The following is a 26,744-nucleotide window of genomic DNA, read 5'->3' as shown; positions in this document are numbered from 1 at the left end:
CAATTTAGTCCACTTATCATTTAGTAATACAATTGACCAAGACGGATGGAGTATATTTTATCCCTCATTTTCCCGTCATTGGATGTTTTTGTATGATAACTATACCTTAACTACGAAAATTCAATAATATTTTTATATTATGAAGTTTGTAAACATGTATCCACTACACTATGAAAGTTTTACCTTTGATTACACGTCATTGCACCATACTATTGTACAATCTTCGTTATCTTACTCAAAGTCATACTAATGGTGTGAATGATCTGCAAGGAAAAAAAAGTCATAAATCAATACGAATGAAAAATCACATCATATACAATCAATAAAGAGTAGAAAAAAAACTATTAGCAATTTCACGGCCAATAATATTAGAAAAGCTAAATAGTGAAGATTGAGGGAAGGAAATTTACGTTGAGTTGTAGTTTTGTGAAGCATTTATAAAAATTTTATATATAGAAATAGACTTTGGGTCCTATACAAATGAAGTTATTGTGAATAAATTATTTATTAAAATAAAATTTATTCTGTTACTGGTCAAATTCTTGCGTTCTTCAGTTATACAAACACTATTATTTAAATACAAATTCAAATAGATTATACTTTTTACAACTCTTTAGTATTTCGTAAAAGTTGGAGTCTCTCATGTTGCTCGAAAAAAACTTCCTTTATTAATATAGAAGATAGGCCAATTTCTAATATCGTATATAAGATATATAATTCAATAATACTTTAACTACTAATATAAATAAACTTAGAAATTTTTAGAAAATCAGTCACTTTTGTCATATGAATCTGAAGAGTTTCTACGTCACTAAAACAATTCATATACTCAATTAATTGATTTTATAAATTTTGTCAGTAACTATATAAATTGTTGCTTTCTCTTCTTAAGTTCCATATTGCGGATAAATTTTCTTCTTCTTGCATGCTACGGGTATTTTTTCTATTAGTCATAAGAGTTAGGATAAAAACTCTTAACTTGAATAAAGTGCTTAAATATTAAAATTCGATTCGATTAAATAAAGTAAGATTGCCAAAATTCAATTAATATTCGCAATTAGAATGGATTGACATTAGATGTATATAGTCATGTAGACTCACCCTTTAATTGCATGACGTAATAACCATGTATCTCAACGTAAATAACTATTCTTTTTGACAATAAACATGAGAACTATAGTTGTAATTATAAAACCAAATTTGTTGAAAGGATTCGAAAGATGATGGAAGGTTTTAATTTGCCCACTACAAAGTGTATAATTACATAATTTTTAATAACCACACTCCATCATACGACTACGGTTATAGATTAGATTAATAAGACACTAAAATACTTTTTATGTTATAATTACTATCTATTGGCCTTTTGATTAAATACCTCTCACAAACTTGCTTTCTTAATAATACAGTCATACAAATGATATAGATGAAACGACAAACGTAATGAACGTAAATTATTCTATTTTTAGCCATACATCACATAGAAAATCATTTATCTGACAATGAATATTCTGTTCCGTCATTCGCAGTCATGGCCTTCTCCATATCGTAAATCTACTAATCACCTCGTATTATCCTCACACAACTACGCAAGCATCTATAAAACTCAAGGTTTCTTCTGACGAAGCATATTAGGAGTCTAATCTCGAGCAATATTATTAGTGTGTCTCACGTAGATTTGAATTCTTGATTTCTGTGAACAATAAAATTATCTTTAATTCTTTTAACACTACAAGAAAAAGGCCTATTTGCAACGGACCAATCCGTTGCGAAATAACCCTAATCCGTTGCTTATATACGATTTGCAATGGATATCCGTTGCAAATCTGTGCGTTGCTTTATATGGCGTTGCAAATGAAAAAATATGCAACGGATCGGCGTTTCTAATTTTTATGCAACGGACGTATATTATTTGCAACGAATGATCCGTTGCTTAAATGAGGTCCACGTGGCACCTGTTTGGTCAATTATGAGACGGATTTCCGTTGCAAAAAAATGTTTTCTTTGCATAGTAGAGGAAAAGTCAACAAATTGACTTTTTAAATTAATGGATAGCCGTCACAAAACCTGTAATTTCCGTTGCAAACACAAATGCATTGACTTTTTTAATTAATGGATAGTCACACAAAACCCGTAATTTCCGTTGCAAACACAAATGGGAGATTCAAGCATTCCTGCATCCATTTTCCTCCATTTCGTTACGATATCAAACAATTAAACAATAAACTTTAAAGAAGCCAACAATATAGAAACTTGGAATTGTTCATTTAGCAAATTTAAAAGAGTACATACATTGAAAACATCCTCAAAAAAAAATCCATACGTAATTTGCTAAACAATTTCGTTGTCTAGCTATTATGGAGTAATCTAGCTAATTAGTTGGGATTGATGTCGAGTTGCCACTTCCACCATCATCATTGAAGTCGTCTCGATTTTGGAACTGGTTGCTATCACACTTTGGGTCAAAGTCAGACCCAAACTTTGCTTGTTGAAACGCCTCCATTCTTTGTACTTTGTCTTCGAGCACTTTGTTGCGGAGCTCAGTTTCAACATTTTTGCTCACAAGTCGAGGTAGTATTCATATCATATCAAATTGCACATACAAAACACTCACAAAATTGAAATTTGGGGAGGGGTCAAAGTATAAAGATATCTATGGAAAAATCAAAATCAACCTCAATACAAACTTCAAAGGGATCTCCTCCCTCATACCTCTATGTGATGCATCAATCTGGTGAAGAAGAAAAGATGATGGGGCAAAATCGTAATCTGCCATGCGCCCATGCTCATCCAATTGAACTCGCTGACTTTTCCAAAAACAAAAAAATCATGAGAAATTTGTCTCATTATGTACATTTTATTTCTGAGTCAGAAATAAGATGAAAAGATAAAGGCGGAGAGAGTTAAGCCCGTAAGATTAGACAATGGTGAAGTAAATGGGTAAAAGAGTGAGGATGAACCTTCAGATAATCGAAATCTATCAACTTTTATACACTAACCCATAGGTAATAGGTTATAACGATGAACCTTAGCAAATTTAGAATTGCCAAATACAAAACCATACATTCAGATATGAGAGGCAACTATATAACCAATGAAAATAAAAGTAGCAGGATTGATAACAAACAAATTATACTGTAACAACTCTTATTAACGTAATCTATGAATCAAATTTAAATCAATAAATAGAGAAAAATTTGTAACCTCATAGAAACTCGATGTTGCTAATCTTATGTGTTACTCCCTCCGTCTCAATCATATGCTTTCCTTTGATTAAAATACCCACAAAGAATTAAAAAGTTAAACAAATGATTGAGATACAGGTAGTATTCTTTAAAAGAGAGTAAACCTTTACCGACATAATTTAAGTATACCTAAACATTTTAACAACATATCTTCCAATGCATTCAATTAAAACCCATTGAATAATTCGTGCATGGATTCAAAGTTACTCCATTTGTCCCAATCCTTTGTTTGCCTTTTTTTTATTCTTTATAAGGGGTATTTTAATTAAAGGCAAACAAATAATTGGGACGGGGAGAGTGTAATGATAAATCACTATAAAACAATTAGAAATAAAATTATATGTAGAACGAATTTATTAGGGTACATCAAACAAACCACTTCACCTTATTGTTTGGGAACCCTTTGCTCAATGCATCGTAAATTGTAGATCGCACATATGATATATAACTTACATTTTACCATTTCTCATAAAGCCAAAGACTCATTATTATTTGGTTTCGAATTATGGTCTGATTAAGTAAAGTAAAATGACTCAAGAAGACAACTAATTATCTACCCACTAATAGCTTCATCCTTAAACAACTTGCTACCAAAAACACACATGGGAACATTCTTCTACACTAATCAAAACGAACATTGAAGTACATTGTGAACTCCTAAGAGATAAAGAGCTAGCTTGACTGTAAGGACTACGATGTATGTACTCCATATACCTTATGTAATCATATAGAAAAGCCCGTCAATCACAAATAAAGTTACAATGACTCAGAGTAACAACCATGGCTTAAAACCAGGCCAAATACATATCTTATCACAAAACAATACACTAATAATAAGTAATAATGACATACCCTTTGCATGCTTAGAAGTACAAATCTTTGGACCACGTATAATGTGCTCCACAAAAACTCTTTAAAGTGAACAATAAAATGCACCCAAGTATAGTCAAGTTCTCCACTAATTAATAAACAACAAAAATAATTAGTAATAACAATAAAATACGCTTAAAAGTATAAATTCTCATTCGTTCTTTGTTCGAGATGTATTACTGAATTAATTAAGGGGATGAAAGAGGAAGCTGTCAAAAATGAATGTTACAAAAAGTTTAATAGTCAGTAGAGCTAGTGAAAACAGTGAGTTAGAAGTTGGACGGGAAAAAAATTCACTAAGAAAATTTCTAATTTATTGGAACAGATTTCTAAGCTAACAACTAAAACTAAATGAAACATTATACATTTACTACAACCAATTATTATTAGCAAGAAATACGGAGTATGCGATATGTAGTACTGCATTCAATTTGGCTATTGTATTTATCATAACCCTTAATTATATTACGAAAATCAAACCATTGTTACTATTCTAGAGAATTCTATAACTAATCAACACACAAAACAAAGATCAAGACCAGTCTGAGGATATAACTTATGAGTATGGAGTATGGAGTATGGACGTATGGTACGTGTAGCTAAGAATATAATCTACAGCTTAACTATGAAGTGGTTTGTATATTAGACCCCGATACCAAAAAAGTTGGGCCAAGTTAATAGATGTGGGGGTTTATATAAGCACGCTTGACAAAGTTCCGTCACAATGACCGTCAGAAGAACAAAAAAAACATACTCCGTATTTTATAGATAATTCTCCATATATTTAGAGGACCAACATATAAATCTCCAACATAATAATTGGCAAAGCCTGCTTAACCTCGGGCATTACTAAATTGTTGTTTAAAACTGAAAACAATTGAATATCAAATCATATAAATCCACCGAATACAGGCTATACAACTAAAATGAAAATCGATAATTAAATAACAATCACTAAAACAATTGTATATGTACTCCCTCCGACCTCCGTCCCATTTATTTGTTTACCTTTGATTAAAATACCCCAATATAAAGGTAAACAAATTATTAGGACGGAAGGAGTATAATTCTGAAATTTCTGTAAACCCGTTACCAAAATTTAATGAATCTTTCAAATGATATACAACCATCACGAATTTTAATCGATTAAATTAACACCAAACCATCAAATCTTAGATCTAATCAAAAATTTAAGAAATATTGACATGTAATTGAAATAAGTATGTGAATAAGCTAACCTGATTAAATTTTGGAAGATAATCTACTGAGATGAATGAACAATTTGGAGGAAAGGATTACTTGTGAACCGGTTGTGAAATCAGTATTTTTTTGGTGCTTGTGAAATCAGTAAATTGGGAGGCCACATAAAGATGATAGATTGATAGTCGCATGTAAATGAGGTTATAAGAAAATTAGGGTTTAGGAATAGGTTGAGCGGGAAAATATTCTCTGTGATGATGACACGTGTCTAGGTTATGTTTAGTGGTTCTTGTATTATACTTATATATAGATATATAGATAGATATAGATAGATAGATAGATATAGATAGATATATAGATTGTAGGAGTTTACCCAATATGCAACGGATAGGCATTAAAAAATCCATTGCATAAATTAACCAGCTTTAAATTTATTAGGCGGGTAAATAGATATGACGCATATCCGTTGCAAATTTTCATTAAGCCGTTACATAATTTAATATCCGTTGCAAATTTTCATTTAGCCGTTGCATAATTTAATATCCGTTGCAAATATAATAATATCTGTTGCAAGTAATACTTAGCAACGGCTTATACAGTTCGTTGCAATTAGTCCGTTGCAAATCAGCCTTTTTCTTGTAGTGTAAAAACAATACACTCCAGAATAAAATCAAAACTGCAATAAATTACGATGTTACGATATACGACAAAGTACTATAGTAAAGGACAACTAAAATAATTAAGGAGTTTATGATAGAAAATCCAACCTTAATGACGACGTAACATCTTTTAGCATCGTCAATTTAGCGTGCACCATAAAAACCTGTCATCAAGCAACAAATTATGAGGATACTAATTACGTAAAGTATAATATAATGTAATGTACATTAATACAATAACTATGAATAAAACTATAATTAATGAACTTATAATACAGCCAACTAAATACTTCTAATAACGAAGTGCCACAATGCAAGGTACTCCCTCTATTTAATGAGATGATTATAACAGCATTAGATTAGAAGTTGCAGTTTTAATTCAATTGTACTTCTAACATACCAATAAGACTATTTTAAATTATATCTTTTTTTAAATTTTTATATTAGAAGTTGGAGTTTCAATTCAAGTGTACGTCTAACATACTAATAAGACTATTTGAAATTATATCTTTGTTAAATTTTATATTTATTTTAAATTTCAGAGGTTCATCAAAGTTGGAGATTCTATAAATGATCGGAAAAAGTTTCCTTTATTAATATAGATAGATATTGATTATAATAAAAAACAAAAGTAATTGCCCCTCTGCATCTAATTATCTCACATCCCCACATACTCCTCCATAAGTCCCTGGCACTGGCACACTGCCAAAATCCACCACCACCATAGATCCACAAAATCCGCCACGCATCTCTGCTACAAATTGTCTACAATTACCATAATTCGACAACCATCCAACATCACCCCCTCCACTACAAACACCATTACTTATTACCCTAATTGAAAATTTTCCCAAAATTAATTTGGGGATTAAGGTTTCACAATAACAAACTCATTGATGATGGTAAGCAACGATTCATGTGGCGGTTGGATGACGATGGCGAGATTTGCGATTACTAGCAGCGGTGTGGTAGCGACGCACACGTGAGTTCGACATATGAGGAATGGATTACGGTGGTGGTGTATGTTACGGTGGCTGGAAAAGACGAAAAGTGGAGTGAGAATGGTGGTTTGTTCCACCATTATTGATCAAACAAGGAGCATGGTGGTGGTGGTTTAGGACTTGATTGTCAGTGTACTTGAAACTTCAAAATTTGCATACTCGCACCACCAGAATAGTTGGTCGTCTTTACCGCCGGCAACATTTGTTCCGAAGGATGGGGGATACACGGTGGTAGTCAGGTGGGGGTGATGGTGGTTAGGCCACAGGAAGGATTTGGGGGGTTATGTTTATAGGTGACTAGGTGAGTGGTGTATTTATATTATCATTATTGTAGAAGAAAAAAAAAAAGACAGTGACCTGATAAACAAGTTATCGGTCACCTGGGGGTAATATGAGAAAAGAGGGTAATAATTCGGTTTATTGCGAGTTAAAATGGAGTTGAGATTAATATGAGAAGAGCCCTCGTAGTCTCGATTATTCTTGTTAATTAATCCTTTTCATTAAGAAATATTTCATATTTTACAAATTTAACTATTTACTAAGAACTAGTGTAGATCCGTGCTAATGCACGGTTTTTTAGATTATGATCATATATAGAAAAATTAACATTTAGAAATTTAACTTCTTTAAATTTTGATAGACTATCGCACACCTATGCAAAGATAATAATTATAACCTAGTAAAACAAATGAATGTAGTACGTAGGGGTCGAATCCATGGAGAGACAGGAGTTTGCTAAACAAGTTGCTATGGATTGAATTCTATCGAGGTCGGTTACGTTTAATTGATTGGTTTGGTTTGATGTAATGATAAAACAATAATAAAGAAAATGTCTAGGGAGGTCGGGTCACACATGCTAATTATGTAAATGCTCATGTCAAGTTAGGAAGTTGATTTTATGATAAATGTTTAGGCTTAAAGACACCCACCTCACGATATTAGTGTCAACCATAGACCGGGTCTTAGAGAAACTCTCGTTTATGACTAGGTCGTCCTACTACACATGTTTAGTCTAATCCGATTTCGTGCCTCTCGACTTATAGAATGAATTAACAAACTTACTCTACGATTACGGCCAATAACCAAAGATTAAACATTGTGACGCAAACATGTGATAGACACAATTAGACAATATTAACTTATCGTCATTTTGACATTTACATATTACTTAATCATGCATGGCTTCCCTGACTGTATAGACAAATGAAACTACTCTAACATGATGAAAATGGCTCAAAGCACATAAACAAGAAGGACTAGAGGTCATATTTAATGGGTTGCAAGACATAAACTAAAGTGCAAAGCAAAGAAAACTTATTAGACTAGCTAGCCTACCCCAAGCTAGAACGTATACGAGGGACTCTTCCATTGATCAATAATTCAAGAAAAGGGTCAAAAATTGAAAGTTTGATGAAGGAAGGATGTTTGCAAGTAATTTGACAATTTTTAAGATTTTTTAATTTTTTTTTCCCGGAAAAAGTTGCGTCCCCGATCGGGGTTGACCATATCTTGCCATATTTTGACTTTCTCCGCATTTCTTTTAGCTCTTCCGTTGTTGAAAGTTACGACCCCGAACGGGGTTTCATGCATGGGGAAGCGTGCTATCTCCTTTTCTTCATTTTTCACCTTTAAATCACAAAAACAAACATCGTCAAGTCTAGTATTTTTATTTCTATTTCTACGAAAATATTAAATTTGCGGAAAATTAAAAACAAAAACAAATAAAAGCGGTTTCCCGAAACGAATATCCATTGTCCTCTAAAAAGCATGTCAACGCCCTTAGCAGTTGATCATATTCCTGCGCATGAGCAATACACAAGCATATGTAAGCAATTGATAATATATAAGAATGAAAGATAAAAGGCAAGAAAGGATTAATCTTATCAAATTACCCATGAGAGATTTCAAATAGAACCACCGTACTCCCCTCGTCAGCAAGAGAAGGAGCACCATGCTTAAGATCATAAAAATAACCGTTAGTACATAAATTATAATCATAATTGGTCTCAAATTGGTGGTATGAAATCTCTAAATGGTAGGACTCATAACAAATGCGAGGTGCATCACACTCAATCTCTATATTAGCATTACTAAGTCCTCCATCAACTTCGAATTCGTCAACTACATCACATGTGAAAGGATTTTCAAAGGTTTCACATGTCTCGGGTAAAACCTTATCCGTTTCACTATGGTCGGGCTCAAGCTTATCCATGACACGTATGTCAACTACCTCCTCCACGAAATGGTAAATTAGAAAGAATATAGGGGCATTTCAATAATGAAAGTAGGTTCATCGTCATCATCATCCAATAAATCAAAATTGTTAGGGTCAAAAGACTCACATTGGGAGGTTGGGAGAGAGGAAATTATCTCACATTGACTCACTTCTTTTTGATAAGATTGTTCCAAATGAGCTTGAAGCACTTTGAGCTCCTCTTGGATACGCCACACATCGAATTGGCGTGCTAACTCTCGATATTCGGTAGCCATGGAATCTAAAAAATTCCAAAGTTTCGGTCCAATCATGTAGTGGAGATTCCCATTACTCAACTTTAGAGTCAATCTATGGGTCTCAGAATCCATGCCACCAAGCACGAAATGACCCGAGTAATCTCCATCAAGGACATGTCCAGGGGAGATGGGACCATCGCAAAAGTAGTAGAATCAGTCAAGATAGTCAGGAAAAGACTCATCTTGAAGTTGTGGGACAAATTTGTAACTCATTATAAAAGACCAAGCTTTATTACCTACAAAATAGGCACTAAAACTACAAAGAAATTGTGAGAAGATCCCAAGAAACAAGTGTTTCTCGAAACAAAATAAAATAAGATAAAATTTAGCAACTAATAACAGACAAAACTGTCTCCCCGGCAACGGCGCTAAAATTTGATAGGCTATCGCACACCTATGCAAAGATAATATTTATACCCTAGCAAAACAAATGAATGTAGTACGTAGGGGTCGAATCCACAGAGAGACGGGAGTTTGCTAAACAAGTTGCTATGAATTGAATTCTATCGAGGTCGGTTAGGTTTGATTGATTGGTTTGGTTTGGTGTAATGATAAAACAATAATAAAGAAAATGTCTAGGGAGGTCGGGTTACACATGCTAATTATGTAAATGCTCATGTCAAGTTAGAAAGTTGATTTTATGATAAATGTTTAGGCTTAAAGACACCTACCTCACAATATTAGTGTCAACCATAGACCGGGTCCTAGAGAAACTCTCGTTTAAGACTAGCTCGTCCTACTACACATGTTTAGTCTAATCCGATTCCGTGCCTCTCGACTTATAGAATGAATTAACAAACTTAATCTACGATTACGGCCAATAACCAAAGATTAAACATTGTGGCGCAAAACATGTGATAGAAACAATTAGACAATTTTAACTTATCCTCATTTTGACATTTACATATTACTTAATCATCCATGCCTTCCCTTACTCTTTAGACAGATGAAACTACTCTAACATGATGAAAATGCAAACTAAACTAATGACAAATGAAATGATGAACATAATGAAAATATGAATAGGAATACCTTGTAATGGAAATGGAAATGGAACTTGGAAGAACAATACTTGAAATGTAAATTGTAAATGAAGTTGAATGGAAATTATATTGAAATGCTTAAGGTAAAATGTTTGTAACATAAAACTAAAAGTAATTCTAATCTAAACTAAACTAAACTAAACTAAAGACTAACCTAAGACTTAGAGAGAATATTATGTGCGAAATGTATATGGAATGGTGTGTAAAATGGTTGTGTCAAGTCCCCTTTATATAAGACTCAAGTTGAAACGTAAATAACCCAAAATCACACATCCCCGATCGGGGACAGGCCACCCCGATCGGGGTTACCAATGTCCGGGTAATTCTCAATTAATGCATGGTTAAAGTCTTGTGGAATCCAAAGTTTGTTGTTAACGTGCCTTTAATCTCCGGTTTTAAGATCCTTTTAGCATCTGATGGAGCATCCTATATTGAGTATCCTAAGAGCTTTGTGTGGACTTTGCATTTGGGCTTGACTTTCTTTGACCTTGATTTCTATTTTCTCTTTTCAATCCACAACAATTGTTCATGCAAGTCCAAACATCACTTCAAGTTGGTCCATCTTACTTCTTTGTTAGCCAAGCTTTTATTTTACTTGGAAATGTGTAGGATTAAACTCCTAAAAGCTCATATATCTACAAAATATGGTGAAGCATGCAAAATACAACTAGGAAGCAATATTAGCTCAAAATCACTAAGTTTAGTGCATAATGACATACAAAATGGGGCTAAAATATGGGGTTCAAGAGTATATAAAATGGACTTATCAAATTTATTTTTAGATTAATATTATTACTAAAGTTATTTAAAGAGAAAAAATTGAAAATTTTAACATTTTTTTGGTAAAATAGATTTCTCTACAAAGATCAGATCAACATTTGAATAGAATAAGTCAGATCAACATTTGTGTAGAATAACAAAAAAAAAGTTAAGCGCAATAGTTAAGAATAACCCAAATGTTAGAGCCCAATTTGTAGATTATAGTGATTTGAGCGGAAAAATTTCTAGTTTCACCTATTCTTAGGACGTTTGGTTCGAGAAAGGGAAAGAGAATGAAAATAACAAAGGAAAATAAGGGGCAAGGAATCAAATCCCCTTTGATTAAACACACTGTGTGGTTTGACCCTCAAAAGAAAACTCCAGCTCGTAAGTCCATCTTAACATCACACACTACCGCCACAAAAACTACCAATAGCACCTATGGTGGCTCTGGTTTTTCAAGCCACCCAACCCATACCACCGTCGTTCCTCATCCCCGCCGTTGAAAAACGCCACATCTACTATTGAACACCCTCACCCAACCCCTGAAATCCCTTCCCCACCCCCACATCGGTTAGAAGTCGAATCCCAGTTATAGTGGTTGTGGATGGTGTGCTGGCAGTATGGAAGCAAATGGCAGGATAAGTGACATCGCCTTTCTGAGAATTGTTGTGCATGGAGTTCGGTCATTAGAGTATTTCAAAGTCGGTAGGTGATGGTGACGAAGGGGTCGCCGACATCGGTTGTGGTCGCCGGCGTCCATAGTTGTGGAAGGGCAACGACGTTACGGTTAATGTGGTGGCATCAGGCGTTGAGGTGGGGTGTTGGCAAACCGACAGTGATAGTTGTGGGTATGTTATAGGGGTGATTTGGAGGAACAAGGGAAAGCGAATGGGTTACCCTAGGGGGTGGGGTTAATGGATGTAGAGAGATCGGGGGTAAGGAGAAGGATAAGGAAACGATTGATTTGCTTAAACAAACATGAACAAAAGGAATGAATGACTTTCATTCCCTTTCTTTACACTCCCATACCAATGAAACACTATTTTGATGTATATAACGGTAATATAACATAGTATTTGTCGTTTCAGATCATTTTGAGTCACTTTAAGTCATTTTGGATCGGGTCAATTATGGTGCATGTCTTTTCGGGTCGGGTCAGGTCAACATTGGTCAATCAATGTTCGGGTCAGGTTATATTCGGGTCAAGCAAGTTCGAGTCACTTTCGGATCTCGGATCAACCTTATTAGATCAGGTCAGCTTTGCCAAATCTAACCAAGTTGCAATTCATGTACAAAATCGTAAAACCGACACCGAACCCAAACCCGACCCAAATCTCCAAACCCACACTGTAATACTGATCGTCACACGACCATTTCACAATCCCACTCTCTTTTCCCCCCAATTGTCCGGCAATTCCAGCAATAATCCTCTCTCCACCAATTTCCCCCATTTCAGTCCTCTCTCCACCGTGCAAACCACCGCAACTCACCGGAGATAATGACGACCATTTCCCGGCGTTTACTTTCCAATCAATACCTCACCCCATCGCCTCTCAAATCTCTCTCTACCTTCACCCATCCTCGTAATTTCCCCTAATTCTTCATCCAATCTCACATTTCCTCGCATTTTTTACCCTCATTTCTAGGGTTTTCGATAATTTGCTTCTCCAATTTTAGCTGATCGTTTTCGGTTTTTGTTTGTTTTTCCAGGTTATGGAGCTGATCTTCATCATTCTAGGTTCGGATCTACCCTCGCTCCCAAAGGCGTTGGTCACTTGGTTCGCAAGGGTACTGGTGGGAGATCCTCTGTTAGGTATCTCTATTTTTTTTTAAATTAATAGTTGATTGATTTACTCGACCCACCACCTCGCAATTCGCGGGAGCCATTGAGGAACCTGGGTAATGTTGTTGGTTGATTGGTTTTCTCATGTGTTCAATAATCAAATTATTTGGTATATGTTTCAATTTGGAGTTAAACATGATTTTGTTGTTTGGGGATTGTGGATTGTTATACTAACTGGTGTTAAGCTTAAGAAATTGTTGAAATTTGTTGTTTGGACACCAAACAAAGAGATGGCAAACTTCTTTAGTGCTTGATGGAGACGGGGATTTAAAAATGTCAAAACTTGGGCGAAATTATAGTGTAGATGGCAGTGAATCGGGGTGTTCCATTTTGTTTGTTGGCCCGACTATGAGGCCTCAGTTGTTAACAATGAATTAAGTTTGTGAGTTGTGGTTATGTGATTATATGGTAAGAATGCTAGAATAGGTCTTAGGGTACTAAATTCCCAGTCTCATAAGGAATTGCAACATTTTGAATCTAGTTTGTCTAGTTGATTAATGGATTTTGTGTAATAGTTAGACGAAAGAGTAACCTTCACACGACCCTCAGTCAAAAGGAGAAAGCTAGAAAGGTTTAGTGGAAGATTAGGTGTTGGTTATTTATACATATAGTAAAACAGGCATTTAAGCCGTATCTTCTTGTTTAAGTAGGAAAGAGCTGTATTTGATTGTGGTCAATTTTGTTAGGACAGTGGGAGTATATTTCTCCCTTGAATTGTAGCAATGTAGTTGTCATTTCCTAGTATGTAGCCATTTCAGAATGTTAGCAGAATACTCGTGTTTCTGACCCTTGTTCCTCCAATCTTGGAAAATGGTGCTTCAATGAGTGGAGGCGTTTTTGTCCAAGAAGTCCAAACCACTTTTCCAGTGCACTAGTCATTTTAAGTAGCTTTTGCCAATTTTTTTTGATGTAATTTATCAGGAATTGCTGTTATATTTCTGATTAGTGTGTTTTATCATTAACACTGATTATTTTCTTACAGTGGCATCGTTGCGACAGTCTTTGGAGCAACTGGATTTTTGGGACGATACCTCGTACAACAACTTGGTCAGTCTAGATTCATTTGTCTTTCTACACTTTCCTTTGTGTGTTAACCCTGTCTATGTCTTGACAACATCTTTATTTACATCAGCAAAAATGGGAAGTCAAGTCTTGGTTCCTTTTCGAGGTTCCGAGGACTCTCCTCGCCACCTTAAATTAATGGGTGATCTGGGACAGGTGAGTCTCTACCGTATGGTTTCCTCCCTACCTAACGGTTTCTTATGGTAGTAAATTTCTGGTTTATTTTTGTTTTTTCAGATCGTGCCAATGAAATATGATCCAAGAGATGAAAATTCAATTAAAGCTGTGATGGCAAAAGCAAATGTTGTTATCAATCTAATAGGTATGGTTCAATTTCTCTTTTATTTTCTAAGTGCTGGAAGTACTTTGTTTTCTTATCGGATATGTATTTATGGACAGGCAGGGAATTCGAGACAAGAAACTATAGCTTTGAGGAAGTGAACTACCATATGGCTGAACAGCTTGCTGTGGTTGGTTTTCTACTCTTGCATTCTGTTTGTGGTACTTATCAGTTATCACTTTAGATGTCACATTTCAATACCCCTTGAAATTGTTCTACATTACTGGTTTCATTTAAACTGCTTAGCCATCTATTTTTTATAATGTAGGATTGTTTGATTCATTGAGGTATAAAGAAGTATTGAGAAACAGGGCATTGTTTATCAATTCTTTTAAAAAGGGAGTTTATTAGCAACCTCAAATCCTGTAATGTATGGTCAACTGTCCTCTGTAGAGGTTAATGCTTAGTGACCCATTTAAGAGGCAAACCAAATATTGATATTTGATCATGGTGCTAATTACTTCTTATTTTTCAATCTTATATTTTAATATAAGTTAACAAATGGATTTTTTTTTATTTTATATTTTATATTTTATTTTTTCAAAGGTACTTGAGCTTTTCAAATGAACATAGTCTAGACTTGGGGCTTGGGTTGGCATCAGAAAGTAGCTTCTTATCTTGTTTCTGAGCTTCCGGGAATAGACTAAGGGACTTCTGTTTCTCCTCGCGTTTTCCGGAAGTGAGAGAATTGCGTTGGGCATTAGTTATATTTGTGGTCCTATCGGAGGAATAAGATCACCCAACATTCCTAAAATATTGAGGGAAAACGAGTATTGCATCAATTGACTTGAGTATTATGTTGTACAATCTTAAGTAATACTCTTTATTCTATAACAAGTTTCAAAGACATTTATATAGAAGCTTGTTATATCTTTCTTTTTGCATGTCAGTAATTTTTGTGTTATGCAGATTGCTAAAGAGCATGGTGGTATTATGAGATTTATTCAAGTCTCTTGCCTTGGAGCATCTCCGACATCAGAATCCAGGATGCTTAAAGCTAAAGCTGCTGCAGAGGAAGTTATTCTACGAGAACTGCCAGAGGTAAGTTTCTTACAAATTTTCCATGTGTTTGGCATGGCACTGAAACTGATCATATATTGCTCTTGTTTTGTAATTAATGGTGTATCCAGTAGCATTTAAAAATAAGTTTTTATTAGGTTTCTTTATTTAGTATCTATGATGATGAGTGATGACACAGGACTTTGATTTTCTTGGTAACGATGTAGTATTTGCTCAGAACAAATTTGCTAGCTATAAGATTGGTTCAGCCTGTCACTTTAGCAAGAAATTCTTGGGTTTCAAGTTAATAACTTGCTCTTTCAAGAACCATCATTGCTGTCCTTATTGTCTTTGTTGCGGTTGCTTTCTTCAAACTTAAGTTAGTGAGTAATTTGCTACTTACTATTCGTAGCCAATGGCGTAGCTATGTTATAAGTGGTGTGATTATCCAAACCTGCATGTTTCAGAGTAAAATCACGGTAACATTAATGTTGATTCAGTGATTATACTCTATAGGCATTATAGAGTGACGCGATTGGCAAAAGTTTTATGTGAAAGACCTATCAACTTTCTATCACTAACCACTCCACTATTACGGCATTTGCAATGGCCGACCCTGTCATTGATCAAGCTTAGATGCTGAAAAGCTTTGCATTTAAACATTTTTTGCCAATATCTTGTATTAGTTGTATAGCATCCTCTGGTTGCTATCATTTTATACTAACGAACCCCAGTTTGAATCTACAGGCAACCATAATGAGGCCTTCTACTATGATTGGTACAGAAGATCGAATCCTAAATATCTGGGCGCAATTCGTCAAGAAATATAGCTTTCTTCCTTTAATTGGGGATGGATCAAATAAGTATGTCTTCATATATATATTTTGGCTGCAATTTCGGCATCATGTGTGATTCTCATGTATTATCTGTTTTACCGTTTGTACTTTCCTGTTCTGTGGTCCAGAATACAACCTGTTTATGTGGCTGATGTTGCTGCTGGAATTGTGGCCGCGCTAAAAGATGATGGATCTAGCATGGGAAAAACCTATGAACTTGGAGGACCCGAAGCCTTTACAATGCACGAGTTGGTAATATATTTAAGATTCTTTATAGAATCCATTGTTCTTGTTCAATTTTTGTGATGCCTAGCTGAACTTCTGTTTTATTTACAGGCAGAACTGATGTTCGAAATGATTCGTGAATATCCTCATTATGTCAAAATTCCAGTGCCAATTGCAAAGGTAATGTAAAAATACATCTGTGTTCGTTAATAATGTTATAATTGTACTGGTGCGTTCTGTTACTGCTTTAAAATGGTACACATGATATAATTATTTACTTAGCAGCTTACATGTTTCTTTGGTCTATTATTTTTATAACTAATAAGTTTGTTTCGTCTTTTGAAACATTTTTGCACATAAATGAACCACATTACACGTTTATTTGGTCAATTATTTTTATAACTAATAAGTTTGTTTTGTCTTTTGAAACATTTTTGCACATAAATGAACCACATTACCAACAAGGATGGATTAAAACTAACTTCATATAATCCAGTTTCTCCCAGAAGTGTTAGTTAATTAACAAACTTTATTACGTGATGGATGAGAATTCTGGAGCATATTAGTGTGATAGAAAGTAGGGCAGGAGAGCAAGTGAGACAACTGGGAGGGAGGTGGTTAGTGAGGCCGTAGGGTGGTCAGTTGCGCAAAAATTGGGAACAGCTGGAAGCACTGGGGAAAGGAGAGATTTGGATGGAGGAGAAAGATCGAACAAATGAGATTATTAGGGTGGATGAGTTTAATGGATAAGTTAGTTTATAATGGGTTAAATTATAGGGTGTTTAGGAGGTGTTCAAATTCTTTATGAGTGACATAAGATGTACGTGTAATTGTGTAAATATTAAAAGTGAAAAATCAGGATAATCTCGTCTTCTGCCAATAAAAATCACCAAAAATAAGAAAGAAGAGCACTCAGAATTCAGAAACACGGGGACTATTTTAATTTTTTTTTTGAAGTTTTTGATTAGATGTTTAAAGTATGATAGTCGAATTACTTGATGGCAGTTTATATGAATGTTAATTTCAGTCTTCTCTCTTTTCCTTTACCAAGTATACAATGAAGCAACTCAACTTACTATGGTACATTTGTGCTTAATCCAGGTGATGTCCTCACCTAGAGAGATTTTGCTCAACAAGGTTCCATTTCCGATGCCAAATCCCACAATTTTCAATCTCGATCAGATCAAAGCCCTCTCTGGGGATACTTTAGTCTCAGAAAATGGTTAGCATTCTGGTTTCATAATGGTATCATCTCATTCATTACTGATTAGGGTCGACTATTTTTTTTTTACTGTGATCTGGATGATGAAACAGCTTTGACTTTCACCGATCTTGGTGTTTCTCCCCACAAGCTCAGGGGATATCCTGTTGAGTTTCTTTCATGCTATCGCAAGGGTGGGCCGTCATTTGGGTCTACAATCAGTGATAGAGTCACTCCAGAAGCCGGCCAATGAAATTTGCGTCAACTTTTCTTAGCTTCCTGGAATCATTGAATTGGTATGTGACGTACTCTTTGTCACGGTTTTGAGTACAGGAGGCATTACTTTCTCAACTTCTTTATGTAATCTTTCATAAATTGTAACAAGGTGGATTCAGTACATTAATTTGAAAAAAATACTGACCATCTGTAGCAATTCATAACTATTTAGCAAGGAGGAATGTCGTCTGCTATCGGGAAACCCCAGGAGAAATAATAAACAGGAGGATTGTACTGTCATCCATGGACTCCCGAATCTTGAGAAATGATTTTTGTATCTTCCATTCTTCCATGAATATCAACACACTTTCTTGCACGAGTTTGAGTTTTTGTGCCTATCTCACCTGTGAGACACTGAGACCATCTCATGCTAGACTTGATGTATTTGGAATGTGTTTGTCTCGTGTTCGTATCTTCTTGGCTTCATTTTTGTAGTAGAAAGTTTGAATGAAACCAACTTGCTCAATACCCATCTTGTTGGAAGTCAAATTAGATGGCCGGCTTGATCTTTGCTCCACCTTGTTTGGATAAATAAATTCGGAAGGAAGAGAAAAAGCACGATATAATTGCTTTTTTCGATATTGAATTCAGAAAATTAACATAGGAGAGGTTTATTTTTCCTTTTGTAAATGGCTCATAAATAAGTAACATTTACTTCACATCCCTCGCAAAGCACTAATGCACGGTAGTCGCTATTTATATGCCATTTTTACTTGTATTCACCCACGAGCATGAGGATTGAAGTCCCTAATTAAATTGGCAACTTAAAATTGCTATCACAATTTATTAACTAACTTACAAATATGGCAATGGTCTAATGTGTATGATGTGTATTGTGTATTCATTACTCCACTTTCAACCTCGTTCCTAAATCTACACACCCATTTATCAATTATCCGATAGAGTAGAAGAACCGAAGAAGTAAGATGCACCCGAACTTTTGTCACTCTTACGATCATACTCAACTCAAACTTGAGGTAAACGGAATAATACAAAACGAAAATATATACTCCCTCCATTTTTCTGTTTCTTTCCCATTTCATTAAAATAATCCCCACATATATTAGACAAATGGGAAGAAACAATAGAAGGAGTATTAAAAAAACGTTTAATTAGCAATAAATAACGTATTGATCTGACACTTAACGCACCCCAACCAAATGTATTTCATGACTACCTAAACAAATCATCGTCACTAAATTTAATGTGGACTGTTGCAATGTAACAATTGCCAAATCAAGACGCCATTTGCCAATATCTACATGTTTCCATGCCATGTCCACTTCCTCACGTATATGGACCCACTAATTACCGAGATACTCTCCCCTATTTCGTGTCTCATCTTGTATCTGATCACTTCTTCTATTGACATATAAGCACTTTGATATATATTATTGTCATTTCTATTTTTTATTATCTTATATATGTGATGTGTCAATATTTACATATTTCCACTCCCACTAAATTACAATCTTCTTTTTTTTTTTTATTTTTTTTTTCCTAATAATCGTCAAGATTTTCTCTTACAAATCTATTTCCTATTTATTCCTTCCCTCTACTAGGTAATCTATAATCGACCGGTTGTTAAGCAATTAACTCTTTCCAAATTCCGCCAAAAAAATAGACCCTAATTTGTCATCGTCTTAAGCCCCGTTCTTTTAAGCGGTAAGCAATTTTTTTAAAGTGTTTTTTCAAAAGTAGAAACATCAAATTGCTGCTTCTATTTTTATGAGCAAAAAGATGGTTTTTCGGCTTTTGAGAAATTTCTTTTTAGCTTTTAAATAAAGATGTGTTTGGCCAAAAAGTATTTTTAAATCCAAAACTACTTTTAAAAATTAGGCCAAACACACACTAAGCTGAATAAAACCTAAATTATAAAGTAAGGCTCCGTTTGGCAGTACACTTCAGATACCTGATTTGCCTCAAGTAGCTTTTTTGTCAAAAAAATCAGGTACCTTATTTTTTTTAGAGTGTTTGACAACTACCTTTTTTGACCAAAAAAGTTACCAGAAATGAAATGCTACCTCATGTAGCATTTGAGAAATCAGGTACCTGATTCTTTTTTGTCTACCGATTTTACCCTTGTTTTTTTAATGTTGTCAACTAAAATCTCATTCAATACCTTATCCCAAATAACACAAATAACCGTTAAATAAAATTCTTCAATACACTTCATCGGAAAAAATCGTTTTTTTTATATGAGTTTAATAGAGAACTAATTTTGTATTCATAGATACATTTTTCAATGATATATTGTTTGAATTTTTTTTTTTCTTTTACCTAATCGTGATATGTTAATTATTGTTCTCATTCTCTTTGAAACATGTTGGAGACTTGCGCAACTATATTAAAAAAACTACATTATGACTTTATTAATAACAACACCAATTAGCCCTGGCAAAACGGGTCAACGGGTCGGGTTCGGGTCTCTCATTGATTTCGAATTAATTCGGGACGGGACGGGTCATTTCGGGTTTGTTGGTCGGGTCTATTTCGGGCCAAGCGGGTCGGGTTATTTCGGGTCGGGTCATTTTCGGGTCAATGAATAATAGAGAAATATCATTTTAAGTCTTTTTGGTTCAATTAAAGTTATATTTTGTCAGGTCATTTTCGGGTTTGATGGTTTCGGATCGGGTCTTTTTCGGGTTAAGAAAGCTCGGGTCATATTTGGGTCGGGTCGGGTCAATTTGGGTTTTCGGCTCACACTCGGGTGATGTAGTTCGGGTCACTTCGGATCTCGGGTTAACATTTTCGGGTCGGGTCAATCGGATCGGGTTGCTTTTGCCAAGTCTAACGCCAATGATAATAACACAAGAATAATAGCAAAAACATAAATGATAACAATAATAACCATGCCCTTTTACGTCATTTGATCAAATATTAGCTACCTTTTCAGCTACTTTCCAAACACTTTTAATAAAAATCAGCTACCTTATCAGCTCCTAATTTTTAGTTACCTTTTCAGCTATCTTATCAGGTTTCAGATACCTTCTCAAATTTCAGGTACATTTTCAACTAATTTTGCCAAAAAGAGCCTTAAGTCACAAAACAACATCAAGTGTTAACTGAAACTAAGTTGAAAAGAACCGAAGCTCAGTCTTTCCTAGATAAAATGTGGACATAATTGAAGTCCAATCATTTTCAGCAAAGTAAAAAAAAAAACCAACACTGTAAAAACAACTAAACAGTAAACAAGGCATGAATTAGGAGCCATAAATGACCTCACATGCCACGTGTCATCATATTACTCTTCCACCGACAACCAGTCCCTTGAGATACGGCGCTCAAATCTAACGTGCACTGCACAATCCCCTTACTTTCTCCATTAATCTCTCACACATTTCCTCCACTTTCTCTCTAATCTCAATTCCCTAAATTTAACTGCTTTGACTTACTTTTCCACGTTTTTCTGCTTCAAACAGTTAAGTTTCCTGCTCTTTTTCCTGCTTTTTTTACTTCTTTACTCTATAATTACCTCTAAGTTTCTTACTTTCTTCCTTATTTTGCTTAAATTTAGTTTGCTGTAGTTCATAGTTAGTTAGATGTTCAACATTTTAGTTGATTTCTGAAGTGTGTTCATCATTAATTGCTTAAATCACAATCTGGGTATTCACCAAATCAAAGATTCTAATCTGGGTTTTATAGGGTTTTACAGATTCTAATCTGGGTTTTTATTAGATTAGTGTTTTGGGGAATTGGGGTTTGATAAAGAGACGGCGTCTCTCAGGAGACCTACTCGAAATATAATGAGGAGAAGGTGGACAATTGATGCTCCATTTCAAATAGTTAAAGGAAATGGGAAGAATCATAAGAGTAGGCTTTGTTTGTTGACTTCATTGTGTGCATTGTTTTGGGGTTTGCTTTTGTATACTTATTTTGTTCTAGGAGGTAGTGCTCTTTCCAAACCCGCTACCTTACACTCGAATCCGATCAAGATCGAGACTTTTAATCGGAATTCGAGTAGTGATCCTCCTGTAGTAAGTGAGCCTGCCAAATTGGTGATCCCGGATCAGGTTAATTCGAGTAGGGATGATTTTGTCGAAAGGGAGGTCGACAATGTGGGTAAATCGATGAATGGTAGTGAGATTGATGTTAATATTCCGAGTTCTAGGAATGATTTGGTACCTAAGGAGGAGCCTCAGGAGTTTTTGTTTATGAAAGCGCTGAAGACGGCTGATGACAAGAGTGATCCTTGTGGTGGGAGGTACATTTATGTTCATGATCTCCCTTCGAGATTTAATGATGACATGCTTAAGGAATGTAGGAGTCTCAGTCTATGGACCAATATGTGTAAGTTTACGACCAATGCTGGTCTTGGTCCGCCACTTGAGAATGTCGATGGTGTGTTCTCTAATACTGGGTGGTATGCTACTAACCAATTTGCTGTCGATGTGATTTTTAATAACCGGATGAAGCAATATGAGTGCTTGACGAATGACTCGTCTCTTGCTGCTGCTATATTTGTGCCATTCTATGCCGGGTTTGACATTGCCCGGTATCTTTGGGGTTATAATATATCTATGAGGGATGCCGCTTCCCTTGATTTGGTTGATTGGCTTATGAAACGTCCCGAGTGGAAAATTATGGATGGAAGAGATCATTTTCTAGTTGCAGGCAGGATCACTTGGGATTTTAGGAGATTGTCGGAAAACGAACAGGATTGGGGTAGTAAGCTTTTATTTTTGCCTGCAGCTAAGAACATGTCCATGCTGGTTGTAGAATCAAGCCCATGGAATGCAAATGATTTTGCGATACCATATCCGACCTACTTTCATCCAGCAAGCGATGCTGAAGTGTTCGCTTGGCAAGATCGAATGAGGAAGTTGAATAGAAAATATCTCTTTTCTTTTGCTGGGGCACCACGGCCCGACAATCCAAAGTCAATCAGGGGTCACATAATTAACGAGTGTAAGGCGACAAAGGCCTGCAAGCTCTTGGAATGTGACTTTGGGGAGAGTAAGTGCCATTCTCCAGATAGTATAATGAAGATGTTTCAGAGTTCTGTTTTTTGCCTACAACCTCAAGGGGATTCATATACCCGGAGGTCCGCTTTTGACTCGATGTTGGCGGGCTGTATCCCCGTATTCTTCCACCCGGGTTCGGCTTACACCCAATACACATGGCATCTACCTAAGAATTATTCCACCTATTCCGTGTTTATTCCTGAGAATATTGTCCGAAAGGATAACATCAGCATTGAGAATTGGCTGCGAAAAATATCGCCCGAGCAAGTGAAGATAATGAGAGAAACCGTCGTCAATCTGATACCTCGGTTGATATACGCAGATCCTCGCTCGAAACTTGAGACCCTCAAAGATGCATTTGATACATCGGTGCAGGCGATCATAGACAAGGTGACGAGTTTAAGAAGGAATATTATTCAAGGCAGGACGGAATATGATTACTTTTTCGAGGAAAACAGCTGGAAATATGCCCTTTTAGAAAATGGAAAAAGGGCGGTAGGAGCTCATGAATGGGATCCTTTCTTCTCCAAACCAAAACCAGGTGTGACCGAATTCTGATGGCTCGTTTTGAGAAACGGGGTTTAAAAAATCCTGGAAGAATGAGCAGAATAGTCATTCGTGGTTTCAAGTAATCTTGAAGAAAGAATTAGTTTGGAGTTTCGACTATCCAGGTACAAAAGGCTTTTCTGTAGAGCTTTACATCTTAGTGTTTCGGGTTTATGGTCATGTTGAAACTTGATATATAATCCGCGATTTTGTTGGTCTGAATAGAATTTTTCTTTCTGGTTCTCCATTTTTAAGTAGTGATATATTGTAATACTCATATGATATACGTGTATGATTTGTAGTTCAATTCAGCATTCCTTCAATATATACAGTTTACTTCAAAATTGGCATTTTCCTTGAAACTGCTGTTGATTTGGAATTGCCTCATTTTTACTGTGAGCGAAACATACAGTTATCTTGCCTGCTAAATGGATTACATGTATATGTTGGTAGTTTCGAGTGGATAGGACAAAGGACAGTATAACTGTGAGCAAAGTGCTCTTGTTCCAGGTGAACATAGATTAGGCAATGTTGTCCTGATAGATTCTGCTGGTTGATCTTAATGTCGTGGTAGACGGAGATTTTGACATTACTCCATAACTCTGGAAGTTATGATATTCCGACACTGTTTGTATGATCTCGTATAATCAAGTTTGTTGCTGAACCATCTGCATTTGAACCAAAAGATGAGTACTATCAGAAAACTATCGGGCATTAGGTACGCACCCGTTCTGAATACTTTAAACGAGTCTAAGGAAGGAACATGAACCAGAAGTACGCAAATCTCAATTACAAATTGAGATGAGAAATGCATTACCTTCACCTGAGGTGCTTTCAGTTTTAGTACCATCGTATCAGTTGTCGCGTATTTCAAATTCGGGATTTTATCAGTGTGCATGAGTAAGAAATCCCAGTGTCTTTAGGGAAGAATCTGAAGAATTGTGAGATAGATTTGGTGAATAAGGAATAGTGGTGAGTTGGTGAGGCTATCTAGTATCTAACCACATCACGTTGGCCGGCCATTCTACCGTATATGCCTGCACAATTCCATCACACAGAAAATTATAATGAAAGTCAACCTATTAGTTAACCAAATCACCTATTTTATTAGTATTTTTATATTTCGTTGTCATTCTTTCACACACCATTATTTTTGATTTTTTCTAGACTTGTGTACTCTACATTTACAGAAATATTTTCATCTGGTTCAAATCATATAAGTTTCACACTTCTTCTCGAAATTCATTTTACCCGCAATTTGCGGGAGCCATTGAGGCATTGGGGTAATGTTGTTGTAAAGTCAAAATCTCAACTCGGCGTGGAGGAGGTTAATCTCGAATCTAATGATGGAAACAATGTAATAAGGAATTTCAGTCAAGGAAATTTTGTAGGGGACATGAAACACTAAATTCAGTCATTGACTGAAATTCCTTATTACATGTCTCGCGAACTGAAAAAAACCAAGTGAGGCCGAGAAAACTTGCTCATTCAGTCATTCCATTCCGAGAATAAAAATTCCTTATTACATTCCGTATATGCTTAAATGCAAAAATCAGAAAACTTGCTGATTCAGTCATTCCATTCCGAGAACTGGCAGTCAGTCCGTCAGATCAATGCAATACTAAGTGCAATTATCCTTATCTGTGTTTTCCACACAGAATAAAAATTGAGTATAGTATTGTTATAGCCATCTTTGAGTCATTATTGGACAAATAATAATAATGACCTTTAATGGCTAACAATGGGCTTTAATGCACACTGGGCCGGTTTGGATCATGATTTAGGGGGCGGGTTGGACAGGAGTAACAGGACATAGGGTAGATCAGGGCAGGTGAGGCCCTGAACCAGCCCATGTATGTGACGGTTCAGGCCGGCCTGAGCGTGGACCACATGCCATGTAGGGCTCGAACCGACCACCTCATTGTGACGACCTGCTAGAGAGATGAGCACTACTTATAGATCTCTTTCCACTGAGGCCACCGTTTATGTCAATTTGTGTATGGCTGTTGGATTTGGAAGTTGCTCCAATACTTAAGTGTGGTAACATTTGTCCCACATTGGAAGAATAGTGGAGGAATATTGCCTTTATATATGAAGGTGTGTTAACTAGACTATAGAGGATAGACTATAGCCTCTCTGCACGCACCGTTGCCGCCTGTCCGGCTCGTGTTCGTAACACGTGCGCGGGGTGGTCTTCCTTTTTGCTACTGACTGTTGGAGGAGCCTTTCTTCTGCTATATAAACCTCACGAATCCAGTCTTCGTACACAGAAAAATATAAAACTTTTTCTTCTCTTTTTCGTCTCTATTATATTGTCATATTGAGAACAGTTCCCACTTCCGTCTTTGGTGTGCAACAATGTGCGGAAGGAGGCGTTTCTTCTCTTTTCCGTCTCTATTATATTGTCATATTGAGAACAGTTCCCACTTTCGTCTTTGGTGTGCAACAATGTGCGGAAGGAGGCGTTAACCCTGGAATCGGTGACCACGGAACCCAAGGAGCACATGTGTGGGGGTCTAACTGATTTAGTGCAGTGTCTTACACGGCGTCTCGATTAAGGGTATTTCTGATCAGCTAATTTCATATTTCTTTCAATGGCAACTTGATCCATTTGCTGAAAAAAAAAAAAAAAAAAAAAAAGTTGACATACATTGCGAGTTGTGAAGCACAGGCAACAAGTCAATACCAAAATGGTTCGAACTATTTTGTTCTGGAAAGGGTTTAACAGCAAAAGTTGATTAAAATAGTGACCTTTTTTACTATTTTTGTTGGTAGACTTTTTTTTTGTTACTGCATTATTCAGGTAAATAGAGGTCCAACCTATGTATGGGGTTGACGGAGATGAATTATTCAGGATTCAGAAACATTTATGAAGTGCATCAAGTCTTCAACTGAATGCAGTGACCCCATTTCCTGACAGCTGACCATCATGATTATTCCACAATTAATTCAACGATTTGGACCATCTGACCATTCTGACCCCTCTTTCTCAACCCTCTTCCCTACTCTCCTCGGACTTTGGGCCACGCTAGGTCTTGCTAAGGCCGTCTTAACTTAAGACCTCTCAAAAGTCGCAACCTGCGCGAGCAGTCGTAAGTTCAGGCAGTTTAAACAAGATAATGAAGTTAGTTACCCCAACTTGAAATAGGCTAGATCAAATC

General features: G+C 35.8%; 2 protein-coding genes and 1 long non-coding RNA gene across 4 annotated transcripts; 2 read left to right on the top strand and 1 right to left on the bottom strand.

Moving 5' to 3' along the window:
* Window positions 1-2,206: 2,206 nt before the first annotated feature.
* Window positions 2,207-4,188, bottom strand: LOC141591016 (uncharacterized). Its single transcript, XR_012520598.1, has 2 exons — window positions 3,630-4,188; window positions 2,207-2,803 (listed from the first exon to the last, which is right to left on the bottom strand). It is a non-coding gene; the product is annotated as an uncharacterized LOC141591016 (long non-coding RNA).
* Window positions 4,189-12,657: 8,469 nt separating this feature from the next.
* LOC141592039 (NADH dehydrogenase [ubiquinone] 1 alpha subcomplex subunit 9, mitochondrial-like) lies at window positions 12,658-18,539 on the top strand. 2 transcript variants are annotated; one of them, XM_074412594.1, is made up of 13 exons: window positions 12,658-12,874; window positions 13,002-13,104; window positions 14,117-14,181; window positions 14,267-14,352; window positions 14,434-14,518; window positions 14,596-14,666; window positions 15,446-15,577; window positions 16,283-16,398; window positions 16,500-16,623; window positions 16,708-16,776; window positions 17,698-17,818; window positions 17,911-18,093; window positions 18,228-18,539. In XM_074412594.1, exons 1-12 carry the CDS (start codon window positions 12,790-12,792, stop codon window positions 18,048-18,050), a joined length of 1,197 nt encoding a protein of 398 aa, XP_074268695.1. In that variant the 5' UTR covers window positions 12,658-12,789; the 3' UTR covers window positions 18,051-18,093; window positions 18,228-18,539. The 2 variants fall into 2 exon arrangements, with proteins under 2 accessions (XP_074268695.1, XP_074268694.1); XM_074412593.1 differs by having other exon boundaries at window positions 17,911-18,539.
* Window positions 18,540-21,254: 2,715 nt separating this feature from the next.
* Window positions 21,255-23,938, top strand: LOC141592038 (xyloglucan galactosyltransferase MUR3-like). Its single transcript, XM_074412592.1, is given in 2 exon segments — window positions 21,255-23,585; window positions 23,587-23,938. Coding segments are annotated over 2 exon segments (1,788 nt in total). The 5' UTR covers window positions 21,255-21,819; the 3' UTR covers window positions 23,609-23,938.
* Window positions 23,939-26,744: the final 2,806 nt, after the last annotated feature.

This window comes from Silene latifolia, chromosome 7 (genome assembly GCF_048544455.1).
Source record: "Silene latifolia isolate original U9 population chromosome 7, ASM4854445v1, whole genome shotgun sequence".
In the NCBI taxonomy this organism is placed as follows: Eukaryota; Viridiplantae; Streptophyta; class Magnoliopsida; order Caryophyllales; family Caryophyllaceae; genus Silene; species Silene latifolia.
Note: the sequence above shows the minus strand (reverse complement) of the source record. Positions and strands in the feature narration are given on the sequence as shown.